The sequence below is a fragment of the Haliotis asinina genome, chromosome 1 (assembly GCF_037392515.1).
Source record: "Haliotis asinina isolate JCU_RB_2024 chromosome 1, JCU_Hal_asi_v2, whole genome shotgun sequence".
Lineage (NCBI taxonomy): Eukaryota > Metazoa > Mollusca > Gastropoda > Lepetellida > Haliotidae > Haliotis > Haliotis asinina.
The window spans coordinates 19116519-19131839 of record NC_090280.1 but is presented as its reverse complement, the minus strand read 5'-3'; the positions used below and the strand labels follow the sequence as shown (position 1 = coordinate 19131839).

Here is a 15321-nt window from a genome sequence, read left to right as displayed (position 1 = left end):
CAGAATTATATTTGTCACAGCAACATAATACAAGTCACAACAAATCTGTTTTTATTGAATTTATAAAATTTCTAGATAAGTTCTAGAGTACATAAAATATAAATGAATCCTATTTCACACACATTTGCCCCAACTGTGACTTGTTGTCTACTTCGCCTAGAAGAACTTCACGGTGAAACGAAAATTGAAATGCAATGATGTTTTGAATGGTATAACAAAAATAAAAACAAAATATAGATATCAAGATATCAAACTAATAACAAACTAACGTTATAGCAAAACCATTGGGATATTACCTTTTTCGAGGAATGTATCCATCAATATTCACACCAAGAAATCAAACGATATGCTATTCGCCTACAGCTAACAAAAATCCTTTTCCATATCACGTATCTTTTTTATTATTTTTTATTGGTCTATCTTCTCAATGAACGCCTGACAATTTTTTTACATGATGTCCACAATTCTTTTCATCAATGTGTATGTTTTTGGTTTTTTTGTTAATCCTCGAAGGAAGGTCGATGAGTTTTCACAGAATATAAGTGTATTCAGTATGCGTTAGTTACTCTGCAAACATAAGCCTTTTAGCAATCCGCTGTGCAAGATAAAAGATATAAATCCATTAGCGTGTTATCGGTTAATCCTTCCATGTGTGTTTGTTACTTTAACTCAGTTGATAATTCCTTTGGATGCACCACCATCTACTCATTACACAACATGTAATACCTTAGACCTTGATTTATAACATAGAATGTTTAGTGCAGACATACGAAACGCTAAATGGGAATCATTGTCGGGTTGCCACTTGTCATCCCTTTTATTGATTTATTAATTTGACCATTAATCGAATGATGACAAATAAACAGATATAGGTTTCTAATTTCAAATAGATGCTGTTTCTATCAAAATTGTCTCCGGAGACCAGTCTGTAGTCTGTTGGCTGCAGGGTGTAGGGTGTTGGATGTAGGGTGTAGTCTGTAGACTGTAGTGTGTAGTCTGTAGTCTGTAGTCTGTAGTCTGTAGTCTAGCTGCAGGACCCGTCATGGAAGCCAATTACAATAATATACAATATAAAAAACCGCAATATCTTGCTATCACGTGATGTAATCCCAGAAGCAACTAACGCTATTTTAACAGCCGTGTTTTCAGATATTCTCCTTAGAAACTAATACTGCCACGTCTATATGCCGGAGCACAACGTCATGTACATAGTAAACACACTACATTCGGTAAGACTTCCGCCGTATCCCTCAGCCAAAGTTTTGGGGTGAGGACATGTTTCAGGCACTTTTTAGAAGCTGAGTAAGGCTTTCAGAATATTCAGATACATTTAAAAAAAAAAATAAATAAAAAAAGAAATCATGTTTAAACTCAGCCTTATCAGATGATGAATATATATTCTGGTGATATGATTTGAAATGAAAGAAATATAAGGGTGGATACGGGCGTAAGACTTTCTCTATATTCTCCAGCGGTTTCCGAATGAATTGGTAGTCTGATTTAAGTGCAACACCTGGTGTCAGTCACGCCTCCTTTGAAATATATATTGTAACAGCAGACTTACAGACATAGGCAAGTAAGCAATGACGGGAGAGAGAGAGAGGGGGGGGGGGGAGAGAAAGATTATGCTCAGTCACGCCTCCTTTGAAATATATATTGTAACAGACTTACAGACATAGGCAGGTAAGCAATGACGGGAGAGAGAGAGAGAGAGAGAGAGAGAGAGAGAGAGAGATTATGCTCAGTCACGCCTCCTTTGAAATATATATTGTAACAGACTTACAGACATAGGAAGGTAAGCAATGACGAGAGAGAGAGAGAGAGAGAGAGAGAGAGAGAGAGAGAGAGATTATGCTCAGTCACGCCTCCTTTGAAATATATATTGTAACAGACTTACAGACATAGGAAGGTAAGCAATGACGAGAGAGAGAGAGAGAGAGAGAGAGAGAGAGAGAGAGAGAGAGAGAGAAAGAGCAATCGGTACAGATGGAACGTGCATTAGAAATCTGACAGATACACACAAGTCCACAACACAGCTACACACCTATCGAGTCCACCAAACCGGTTTGTGCCAATATTTTTAGCCATCATTGAACAGAGGCTTGCTTTGTTTTGTCCTGTTGTGGTTTCAGGTTGAGTTATATAAGTCTGTTTTTGGCCCACAGGAATGAGTCAAGGTATCGTTATGAAATACACTGTCAGTGTATGTAGGTACTGTTTCCAGGTGATCTTATGTAAAACACTGTGCCGTTTATATAATGCAGGGTATCTTGGTACTGTTATGTAAGACACGTGTTTCTTTATTGTTGAATTTGCAGGTTGCTGGGGATTTTTATGGTTAGTCCTTGTATATCGTTGTTTTATTCTATTTATCTTTTTCAAATGAATTTTATTATCTTATTTAAGTATGTTTTACTGTATACATTTATTCAGTAATATAATTTTATGAATGTTATAATTTAGTTTTTGTCTCGTTGGAGGTGGGGTGATCTAGGAGTCTGGATATCTGGTGGAATGTTTCAGAACCGTGAATATAATGTAAGTGGTAAACATATGCCCGTTTAGACAAAACACAACGCAAGTGAAAATAAGTATTACCAAATGTTTTTTTAAAGACAAGGGCTATTGTATGGAATGATTCAGCACGTGACCTCATATTCTTTGTTGCACCAAGTAGATCGTACACTGAATTCTTCCCCCGATACTCTAAGACTGTTATGTCTTTGCAGTGGGGGTGGGGGGTGAGGGTTTGGTGCGGGGGGAAGGGGGGGGGGGAGCGGCGGCTGTAGTGTGTGTGATGAATCAGTAACACACACAAGTCGGAAGGAATACCACGGTAACATCATGTTAGAATACTCACTTTTGAATGTTAGAATACTCACTTTTGAATGTAGCGATTGCTTCAGAAACTAGTAACACATGTGAGAGATATTCATATTGCTCCGCCAGATATTCATTTCCTCATTACTACCGTTTTATCAAGCTTAAATGTTAAATGTAAGTCGCCATAAAATCTATAAAAACATAATGATTTCTGAAGAGGATTGTAAAAGTGTACATGTGCGTATGTAGAAGGATAGGAGTGTATGAAATGATGTTTTGTATTGTTATTTTGACCTTGGGAGATTTCAGTCAGTCGAGGTTGTAGGGCATATTTAATTTATGTCTGTCAGGGACAGTGATACACCAGTTACCAGTATTGCACGGTGTGACTTGTTGGTAGGAAACAACAATTGTGTAACATAGTGGCCACGATGCAAGCATTTCCAGCATGCCGTGTAGCATTAATGTTGGTGAGTGAGTGAGTGAGTTTAGTTGTATGCCAGTCTTAACAATATTCCAGCAATATCACAGTGTGGGATGGGTTTGTACACATGTCGGGATTCGAACCCGTGTCTTCGGAATAACGAGCGAACGCGTTAACAACTAGCCTACCCCGGCGTTGTTGGTAATGAAAAGAACCTGGTTCCGTTTCTGACAAAATCGTCCAGCTGATGTCATCTTCATTATGCACCTCTCCAAGCTGGACACTCTCATTTCAGAGAGGTGTTAGTAACCGGATACTAATTTTGTCCACAACGGGACAAATGAATACTATGTGGCATATCGTCTGGGCACCTGCAAGATTCGTCAGAATTATATTTCCGCCTGATGTAAAGCTCGTCATCGTAGGCGGTGATGATCTTGGTCCACAGGCAAACTGTAGGGCAAATGGCTTGCGCAACACAGACCAGTCTTTCTATATGCGATTGAAGTGAGCAAAGGATGTCCTCCCTCGCTTCAATGTCAAGGTATATTATCGCTACCGTCAAAGGAAGACAGCCATTTCCTCTCAGGATTGTCCACTCAGATTCCCAAACTCACATTTAATTACCTTGATTAAAGATTACTTTAATTGTATTTTTATTCAATATTTCAAGCTTTACTTGTGGCATATCAGATTGTTCTTGACCTCCAAGATTTCGATTCAACGTAGTGAAGTCTTTCTCCCTGTACCACATTTTTTTCTCTAATGCCTTACCCTTCGCGTATTGGAAAAAACTAAAAGGTTAAAGATTTTCCAAGGTTATCTCCCAACTCACTGGGATAACTCACTGTCAAAATTACATATATTCTGGGGATAAACGTTAGTCTAGGGTACAGAGGGCGCAAGCCATTTCTGACGTTCCCAACCGCCATGTTGCTATAATATTGCTTATATAATTTATCGCTCACATCGCTCTGCAAACGTTATTGGTAATTCTGCTCACTTCTGTTTTATCAACAAAGGATCTTTTGTTCTGAAGCACTTCGAGGCAATGCTTGGAAAATGTTTACACATCGTAAGCATTGTAGTTTTTTCACACTGTTCTGAAGTGCACACTTAAGAGCGAAGTGAAAACACATGTATCAGAGGACTGTGTTCTACAGTCGACTGCCCGTTCTCAGTTTTGATACGGACCGACTCTTGAAATTACTGTCATTTGTTATCCGATGACTCTTTTGTGAAATTAAAAACATATATCAGATAGGTATGTATTGCAGTAGTTTACAGAAACTAGTGCTCAAAGCGAACGCACACACATATTCACGCCCGCACGCACTCACGCGCGCAATCCCAGTGATAGAGGTTGACAGGAAAGAGGACAAGATAATGTGGAAATTTCATACACGGCGTAAACTACAATATCCAAACAGGACGTGGACTGTCTGTCAGACAACCCATTGTATATAAATGAGTCACTTATTGTAGTATTGTAGTCTGAAATGACTCGTAAAGGTCCCGGGGAAGGATAGGCCTTCAGCAACTCATGCTTGCCATAAAAGCGACGATGCTAGTCGTAAGAGACGCCTAACGGGATCGGGTGATCAGGCTCGCTAACTTGGTTGACACATGTCATCGGTTCCCAAGTGCGCACATCTATGCTATTGATATGCTATGTTGGTCACTGGATTATCTGGTCCAGGCTCGATTATTTACAGACCACCACCAAATAGCTTGAATATTGCTGCGTGCGGCGTAAAACTAAACTCACTCACTCACTGTGGTCTGAAAGATTCTTGTAACGTGGTACCCTTAGGGCATGAACACAGTGAAATATGTTCCGTTCTAGAACCGACTTTAGCATATTCCACCATAGGCTATAAGAAATAAACCCATTTAAATTGAAAAGGAGCAACGGGGAGACCAGAGATTCAGAACCTGGAGAAATCTAGACCTACTTCATTCTGGGCTTGAGCAGTGCATGGAGGGCCAGGCTGTACAGGACATGATATGGTTCAGGGCCTGTGATTCAGACTAATCCACTCTTTGAACAAGGATAAATGAAACGATTTGTCATGTCATCACATGATACAACATTTAATTCTAAGTTTCTGAAATACAAACACTTGGCGAGATGGTTGTCTTATAATACATGTAAAAACAAGAATTCCAAGTCCCATCTTCTAGAAATGTAGACTTGCCAAAGTAACGGGAAACCACGCAGGGAATCTTGGGATGTGTATTTCTGCTTCTGCGTTGGAAGCTGTAATAGGTTATACGTTCATCCAGATGTGATATTCCTTTGTGAGGCGCAATACCCCGGCTGGTCTAAATCAATGTAAGGCAAGACTCCCCCATCCCCTCTCCAGCATGTCTGAGTAACGGTGCTGAGGGCGATGTGTATAACCTACTGTTTTTCCCGTAGCCGTTACCCGATGCGTCACTCAGACCTGTTTTCCTCCTGCCTGTATCTAAGAGTGGAGATCATCGTCATATGTTGTTATCATTATTTGCAAATTGCAGAAGGGTAATATAAGCTTGTTTACACTGCAGGCTAGGAAAAAATATATATACATGACATTACATAGGGTTTTTGTATCGTTACTTTTCGCACGTGCTCTGAGCGTTATTTCTGCGTGAATGTGATACGAGTGTTACATTTGTTATTATTTACGTCAAATTTATGCAGTGAAATTTGTGGTCTAGTGAGATTCGAGCGTGTCTGTTTATGCAATAGAGGATCATTGGCTCCTAGATGCCTCATAACAAATGTGTCCATGTGTCATAAAATTATAAAATCAGAACTGGCGGGTACGGAATCAGCATTCTGTGTCAACATGGTAGCTTTGCTCTAAAAGTGGTCTGATTGATGAGGAAGTGGCTATAGAGTGTTTCTATCTGGGCAAGCCAAGATAAGCGGACTAAGCACGTAACTGTATACTTTTTAATACCTTAATGGCTTGTGCAAATCTATCGGCTTGGGTTAAGTGAATGAGTGAGTGAATGTGGTTTTACGCCGCGTTTAGCAATATTCCAGCAACATCAGAGCGGTGACACAAAGATGTGCAGGGACGTTGATATATTCCAGCCTCATGACGGCTGTCTGTTAATAGTTGAGTCTGGACCAGACAATCCAGTTATCAACAACATGAGCATCGATCAACGCAATTAGGATATGATAACATGTGCCAGTCAAGTCAGAGAACCTGACCACCCGATCCCGTTAGTAGCCCATGTTATACAAGCAGTTGGATCACTGTTGTAACACCTCCTTCGCTGCAAGTGTGCTCAGGGCATGACTCATTTCATGTATCGAGAATAATACCCCGGATAAACGAAGATGAAATCAGACAAAAGAACAATGGAATTATCATTGATTGTCAATGTATATTCTTAAGGCAATCAACGTGATTCAGTAGTTGCAATAAAGAATGTTTAATGTACCCACCGAACCACCGTTACCAGAAGTTAAACAAAGATCATGTAAGTTAGCTATACCCTACATCAGATCCTCTTACCGCACATGGCGAATGTTTTAAAACAAATCTCGCCGATATCGTGACCTTTTCGAGATTTAGCCGGATATGACGTCTGACTGCCTTCTGACACGCGCACTGATATTATCTGGGAAGTCCGGCACTGTAGGGCAACGATACCATGGAAACATGAAGCTTATACAGGGCCGCCATGAAGAACCATCCGTCCCATTTAATTTGATAAATTCTAATAATCACTTTCAAATAGATTGGGGGTAATTCTAGGCCATTACGGTAGAATTGTGGGTAAGGCATTCACTCGAAGACCCTGGTTCGATTCCCCACATGTGAATCCCATTTCTTGTGTTCCCCGCCTTGATATTGCTAAAAGCGGTGCATTACCTAACTCAAACACCACATGGAAAAAAAGTAAATATCTTGTATCTTGAGAAAAATATTTAAATGGAATCAGATGGAACTTTTTCATCTTAATATGAGTCTATCAATAGAGATAATGTTGTTTTTTTTGCGAACCCATGGTGTTATCACTGTTTAGTAGTGATTCAAATATACATGCTAATGATATGAAAGAAATTGCAAATGGCGGTATATTTCAGTAAAGGCTTTTTAAGAATCACGGGACTGAGGGTAGCCTAGTGGTTGAAGTGTTCGTTCATCACGGGTTTGAAACCCATTTCTGGTGTAGCTGCTGGAATGTTACTAAAAGCGGAGTGACAACATACTCATTACTCCTATGAAGAGTGTTGCTGATTGGTAAGTCAGAAAATTTCCCCTTTAATGAAAGGTATGTGTTGACAGCAGCAGAAACAAGGTGAATCTGGGAGTGAAAACCACGATCGTAGGGTTTACCTGTTTTACAAACGTAGGATCCATAATTTGAAGCCGTACCCCGTAGATCTTGCCTTTACGAAAGACAATTCAGCTCGCCTGGAGAATGAAACTCCGTCTTGTATACATGAAGTTGTCGCATGAGTACTAGTACTAGTTGTAATACATGTACTTGTATACTGGCGAAAACATGGTGTCTGCGCAAGAAACTGTGCATACAGACGGATCACAAAACAAGCCGAAATAAAATAATGATAAAATAAGGCTCATGAATGTTTAGATGAATATTGACTTACTCAGTGTCTATGATCTATGATCTTTGGGACTCTTTTCTGGCAACGAGAACACAGTCGGTCATGCAAACACAAAGGCAAATATGTCCAAGAAGACTACGGAAGTCTAAAAACTCTCCTTTTCATCATGCTTTTGATTTTTAGTAAGACCTTTTTTCGAAAAATATGTGTATTTCAGAGATCAGTTAGTCCATTTTTTGTAATAAACCACGGAAAATAATATACTGATTGTACGACCGCTTCATGTTGGCCTCTGATGCCTTCATGGAAGGGGAAATTCCAAGAAATCCTGTTTCAGCTAAATGCATGTGTAACCTTAAAGGAGAATACTAACGTAAACCTATTTTTGATATATGGAAAAACGCATTCTAAAGATCACTTTCCGTATCAAAATTTCTCAAAAAGTCGCAATAAAAACGTGATAACCGACCTCGGATTTCCGCTTGTTACGGAAACACACCAAAGTTAATGAGCAGAGGCGCTATCACGTGACATGACGTCAAATGTGACTATTGCCGGTGACTTCCTCCTTGGTTATATTTGACAACTTGACAGTGACCATGGATTCTGAAGCTATAATATATGCACCCAAAGTCATGTTTTATCTGGAAGTTAGACTGTATCAATACTAACTGATTTTACATCGAGCAGGAGAAACTTCAAGTGAAGATGAAGAAGAAAAATCAATCAAATTGGAGGCACCGATTTGATTCCATTCAATTCAATTTATTTCCTGAGTAGTTTGGCCATGTGACCCAAAGTACAATTGATTGTGACGACTTAACACGTGACAGGAAGAACACAGGATACATCTTCATGAAAAGGAAACACGTGTTTCGTGAAAACTGCGACAGAAGTTATGGTTTGGGGTTTTTTTTGTACCGAGGACAGACAGACTTTTATAATTATTTTGTTCCGAGATGCGCACACCTTTCACATACAAATAATACATGGTACTCATCTTCGAGAACTCCTAGATTACAACATACATACGTAGTGCACACAGGAATGCTTTTATTAGTACAATTTTTTCTCTCAATAAATTAAACTTTAATCAATAATTTAAACTAATGCAATGCAATACTTAATTTACGGAATGTCACGAATCAAGGTGTTATCACTTAGTGGTGTAAGGTTGTAATAATGGTTTGAAAGTTGAGTAATTCCTTAATGGTGTGGATGTACAAAGAGACTCATGCCAAATGTGGGAATATATATCACGGATTCTTTACGCGAAAGTGCTGTTGGACATTTGTATTTTCCCTGCACATTGCTCTATCCAAACATACGAAAGTCCAGTTCTGAAAAATAAGTGAGGGACATATGAAACATATGTATGCTTAACATGTTCATCAGGTTTGCTGTTTTTATAGGAATAGATAACAGTGGTGAGGAATGCTGTGTGATTCCATTCTTAATACTTTTAATCCAAACTTTATAACACGCCTTTGAGTAGACACGTGCACGTATCTACCACACCCACCAAATATGGCATTATTTGATGCACACTTCCAAACATTTCGAAATGATTTTAAGTATGGAATTTGTACCTTTTCTATGCATCCATAATGCATAGCATCCCCTTTATTCATGAAGTACTAGTTGCTGTCTAGCTTTGTACGCAGTTGACATTTTTCACGTCTTACAATCCATGCAATAGCTACCATTTTATTCTTACGTTCGTCGGAATTCGTTTTGTTGTACCAAATCGTCTTGTAAAATACGCGGCTTATGAGGTGTTTGTTAATGATAACATTCGAAGCAATAAGCGCGTTTTATGTTTGATGGGTAAAGTGGATTAATTCTCTGATAAAGAGGAAATTGTTTATTACACTGTGTCAGACTCTGATAAAGAGTACGGCCTCTTTAGGCATATGAGACACAATAACACAAGGATAAAAACCATGATGATATTAAAATGGCACACCTGTAGTCAACACACATTTTATAACAACCATCAGACAGTGACACCAACAACCGTCAAACACATGCAGTTACGCATCTGAAAAAAATACCTTATTGCATAACACTCCTCCATTCCTTCAACAGTCAAACTGCTTAAACAAATAAAATACAGAAATGATGGTATTACACACACACACACACGCACACACACACACACACACACACAACCACACACACAACCACACACACACCAACATTGACCCCATCCACACCCCGACCCCTGCCCGTCAATCTCACCCCCATTTACCCACCCATACAAAAACAGACAGAGGTGTTTTCATTGTACTTAAATATAGTCTTAGGGGTGACTGTGGTGAGAGCATTCCGATGTCAACTGGCCTTGAAAGTAAGCGCTCCTGACTCGGAATGAACTTGCCTAAATCTGTCTTTATACTTGGAAAATGGGTGAAATGGTGGCTCTTTTCATTGTTCGATGATTCCATGCATCCCCAGGTAACTGAATAAATCATCGTACCATTTGCTAAAACGTCAGAGCCAACACGATTTGTATTACTGGAGCGCTTGGTCTTTAGACGCTAGTCACATTTGACGTCACGAGCGGAAAGGTCACGTGACTTCAGTGGAATATGCATAACGGCCGAAGCTGAGATAACAGAAACTGTTTTCGCAATTAAGACGTACATATTCATAATTTGTAAATGAAACTTTGGATATGTTTCTGATGACTTTATCTTTCACACAGAAAATTATTGAAATTCTCTCGTATTCCCCTTTAAACAACATTTTTGAAGGAACGAAAATCATGCTAAAGAATAATTATTCACAGGTCTCTGTCACGTAACGGAAATTTTGCTGAACTGCGGGTTAAATATCCAAGTGCGCCGAATTTCCCTCACAATGAGACCAATCTAAACCAAACACCACTGAACCAGACCCTCATGTCTTTGTGAAGTTTTAAGGTTAAAATTGTTTGTTAGATGATCCCGACAGGAACTGCGTAACTGTACAATGCATCATGATGCATTGTACCTTGAAGAATTTCGAGTCGGGGGGGTCATCTTAATTTTGTATAGATATTCTTAAAAAGAATAGGTCCTTTGACAACAGATGGTACTACGATAACTGCGGCGTAAAACAATGCTTACTCATAGTTAGAAAGTTCCAAACGGGAATACATGATGTCTTGGTGCAAGGTTTGTTCCATATATGTTACAATAATACCGTATGTCTCATTTTCAGGTCAGCAGTTCGTCAGCAAGCCCCAGGGTTATGCGGTAATGCAAGGAACTAATATCACGCTGAAATGTAAAGTCTCCAAGTTAGGTGAGTAGTCTTAGTCCACTGAAGGTGTGTGGTTTTGACAGGCAAAGTGATCATACGTTGATGTTTAACTCTGTGTGATCACTTTGATACGAGTGTTTAAAAAAATTATAGTATTTGCCGTACTATTGCCGAGGATGGTTGGTTTTTTGTTTTACGCCGCATTCAGTAATATACAGGCTATATATGTACATAAATATATGTAAATAATCATGTTTTTAATATTGCTGTGATGTATCTGTTATGTTACCATGGCATTGCTGTGATATGCCTGCAATATTGCTGTCACACTGCTGTTACCCGTGTAGTATTGCTGATGTATATGCAATATTGCTATGACACGTGTAATATTGCTGTGATACGTGTAACATTGCTGCTACCCGTGAAGTATTGCTGATATATCTGCAATATTGCCGTGACACGTGTAATATTGCTGTGACACGTGTAATATTGCTGTGATACGTGGAACATTGCTGTTACCCGTGTAGTATTGCTGATATATCTGCAATATTGCCGTGACACATGTAATATTGCTGTGACACGTGTAATATTGCTGTGATACGTGTAATATTGCTGTGATACGTGTAACACTGCTGTTACCCGTGTAGTATTGCTGATGCATCTGCAATATTGATGTGATGCGTGTAGTATTGCTGTGATAGTATAACATTGCTGTTACCCGTGTAGTATTGCTGATATATCTGCAATATTGATGTGATGCGTGTAGTATTGCTGCGACACGTGTAATATTGCTGTGATATGCATGTATATCTGCAATAGTGACGTGTCTCACGTGTAATATTGCTGTGAAAGCTGAAATATTGCGGTAAATCCTGTGCAATGTTGCAGAATGTGTAATAATGCTGTAACAGTTACATATGTGTACTGTTGCATGTATGTTCACTGGTTAGACAGTTATGAGGTACATGTGCTACAGCAGCTGGGAGGGTGAGGATGTAGGGTGTTAGGGGAACATGTGTGGTAATGACGCACAGACGTCATATTTCAAAGTTTAGCACTATTTCGAATGAATGATGATATTGTGTGTACGTTTGGACGTCAGGAAATAAAATTATTGTATTAAAAACACTGTCTGTGTTCCAACGGTCCTTAATTTTACAGACAGACTTCCGGTTGTTACATTTTAAATAATTTTAAATTCTTAGACTTATTGTTCCATGGAACTAATTTTTGTCGTTTAAAACTCATGTGACTAACTTGTCTCAATCCAATCGTCGCCAGTTTTTTTTCTCAACGACTTGTATAATGGGTGAGACCTTTTGACGTTTGCACAACGTAAACACGCGACAGTGTTATGGGTAACAACTTCTTTATTGTCTGCTGAAAGGGGCAAGATGTAGGTTGTCCTTGTCATTTTTTTGTACAGATGGTTTAATGGAAAATGTTAAAACTTTTCTTTTTCAAACAAATGTCAAACTCCTGGAGGCATAGGAAATAGTGTTACTTCACTTTGCTCTTCTACAAGGTTATTTCAGCTATAAAATCCTGTAAATCTTAACTTCGAACAAATATTTATAGGCGAAAATATACTCATTTGATATTCCGATAAATTGTACAGAGAACATTGGCATTTCTTGGTATTATAAACACAACGACGTTGGGGTAGCCTAGTGGTTGAAGCGGTTTCTCGTCACGGCGAACATGCGAGTTTTATTTTCCACATAGGTACCGGTGTCTACCGCCAATTGCTGGAATATTGCTTAGAGCGGCTTATGTTCTTTAAAAAGAGGGGATGCTGAAAAGAAACTTATATTAATTTCAAGGGGATGTTTGATTTCTTGGTATTGTGAAATAAGCTTCACGTATTGGACACGTTACAACTCGCAGTGTAACCGCGAGGATTCGGGTTAGAATTCGTCTTCCCCAGTAAGTGTAAGAATGAGCTAACTTTTGCGTCACTTTTAGCAATATCACACCACAATTGGACTTCACACGTCGTACCGATATGGGGAATCGAACCCGGGTCTTGCTTTAGTATTCTGAAAGGGCAAGGCAGAGAGGAAAATAATGCTGTCCTGGGACTGTGAGACAGATTTAATCTGAATCCTTTATCAACTCTCCAAACCAGCATCCTAAGTTTTCATTTCACCAGTCGTGATGGGTATTCTCACTCGTCTTCTCATAGCGTCGTAGAGACACAGATCAAAACTGTATCCATTGGAATACAGTGAGACCCCGGACATCCGGACACATTCGTTTTTGCGTAAATCGTCCAGATAATTGAATATCCGGATATCTAGAATTCTGTCATCCAGCTTTCATTGTTGAAACGGTAGCTAGAATACACTTCTTGGTTATAATCACTTGAAAAACAGCAGGGTCATTTTGTTTTATCAACTACAATTCACTCAGTGTCAGACAGGCCTACTTATCACCACCAATACCCTGGTGATCTGTCAGTAATCCAAATTGTCAGACCTTGTCTTGTGTCGAAACACATGTACACTCGCGCTTCACTTTATACAGTCCGCGGATATGTGAGTCAATGTTGTGGTGATTTAGCGGGTCCGGTAGTAAGTAGTTTGTATATGTTTTATTTTTTGCACAACTGGTACTCCAGCGATTTATATGTATTACCTATCAAAAGGATAGGTAAAACTAAATCACTCACTGAGATTCATTATCAGCTTGCGATGATACCAACTGTTGGCTGAAAGGTAGTCTATCCTTCCCCGTCTTTGGCGTAGGTCACAAATACATGCAAATCCAAGACAATGTTTCACCTGATAAACCTCTGTTCCAGGTGCTAAGAACGTCATATGGTCACGTGAGGTAGCGTTCATATCGATGAATCATATGATCATTGGAGGTGACGTCGACCGGATGAAGATAACTGGGAAGTACAACCTCAACATCTTCAACGTCACACAGGCAGACGAGGGGGAATACGTGTGTCAAGTCACATCTACGCCACCTTTAATACAAAGGTCCTTTATCAACATCACAGGTAAGACTCCTGATTCTACTAAGGGGCGTAACTCCTTTCCTGCTAGCTTTGACTTCAGTGTGGACTGGGGTATTTTCTGAATACAAGTTATATTTTCTACGCTTTTAACTGATGCATACTCCTAAGTACGGCATACAAAATAAACCCCACAAATATAGACGTGAGCTGCCACATCTAGTCTTGAAAAGTTACGTCCTTAACAGTTCAGTGTTGAGTCGCAAGTGCTATTGATATTTTCCATCGTCTCTCAACTCTTAAACTGTGTTTATCACTCCAACACCTTGCCTTACTACGTTCAAAGCGCTAAGATTATGAAGAAGAAAAAGAACAAGAATACTTTATTCCAGTGTCACATGCTCTTACAATAAAATCTTTGATAAAAGCACAGTCATGAAATATATATTGCACATTAGTAAAAAGAGCAACCGGTCATCAAGGCCTAATATTATCGTTAAAATACACATTATATGATTAACATGGCCTAAAATAAAGTAATGGGGAGTGAAACGATGTGACACGAAGAGGCGAGAGAACTTGACTAAGTTTTTAATACTTTGTCTGCGCCGAAGCATTTGTGATATAAGAAGGCAAGCGGTTTGCATAATTCACTTGATGCCATAAGATAAATGAACTGGTTCACTGGTCTGAACGGGGTGAAAGAGGGGTCCGATCTAAGTATTTTCGGCCATAGACCAGACCTTAAGTCTGAACATATCTCCCATCTTACTCCCATACCTTAACCTTGAGCTTCAACGTTCGTAGCGCTGAGTTGATAGCAACTCCCATGCATTAGCATAAAACTATTTGCCATCGTCTTTTAACTCATAGATTATGTGTGTTACTCAAATACCTTAACGCATAACTAAGATAGTCGTAAGCTGATCGTAACACCTATGCCTTAACATAGCCTTACGACGGTCGTAACGCTTCGGTGGTACAAACATGCCTTAACATACAGCAGTCATGGCTATAAAGTGACTTTCTCACTTATTTGAAATAGACTTACAACGGTCGTAGTTCCAAGGTTGTTTTGTATAATCGCACCTAGACTAACAACTGGTCTATGAAATGAGCATGTTTTACTGAAAAAAAGTTCATAGTGAAAAAAACATAATATAATGGAATGGAGCCCTGAGACTTTCTTCATTTTCAGAAGCTAAGGAACGCTAGACGTGCCACATTTTCTAGACTTGCGTAGGCTTTCTTATATATGTTTGCTTTAGGGTCTATACGGCAGACTAAATG

General features: G+C 39.2%; 1 protein-coding gene across 1 annotated transcript in view; it reads left to right on the top strand.

Annotated features, from left to right (window-relative positions):
* The window catches only part of LOC137288058 (opioid-binding protein/cell adhesion molecule homolog), a 55266-nt gene that overhangs the window by 24072 nt on the left and 15873 nt on the right, over window positions 1–15321 (top strand). The window contains exons 2-3 of the mRNA XM_067820438.1: window positions 11028–11111; window positions 13873–14076. Of these exons, the coding sequence (XP_067676539.1) occupies window positions 11028–11111; window positions 13873–14076 (288 nt within the window). The remainder of the gene's footprint in view (window positions 1–11027; window positions 11112–13872; window positions 14077–15321) is intronic.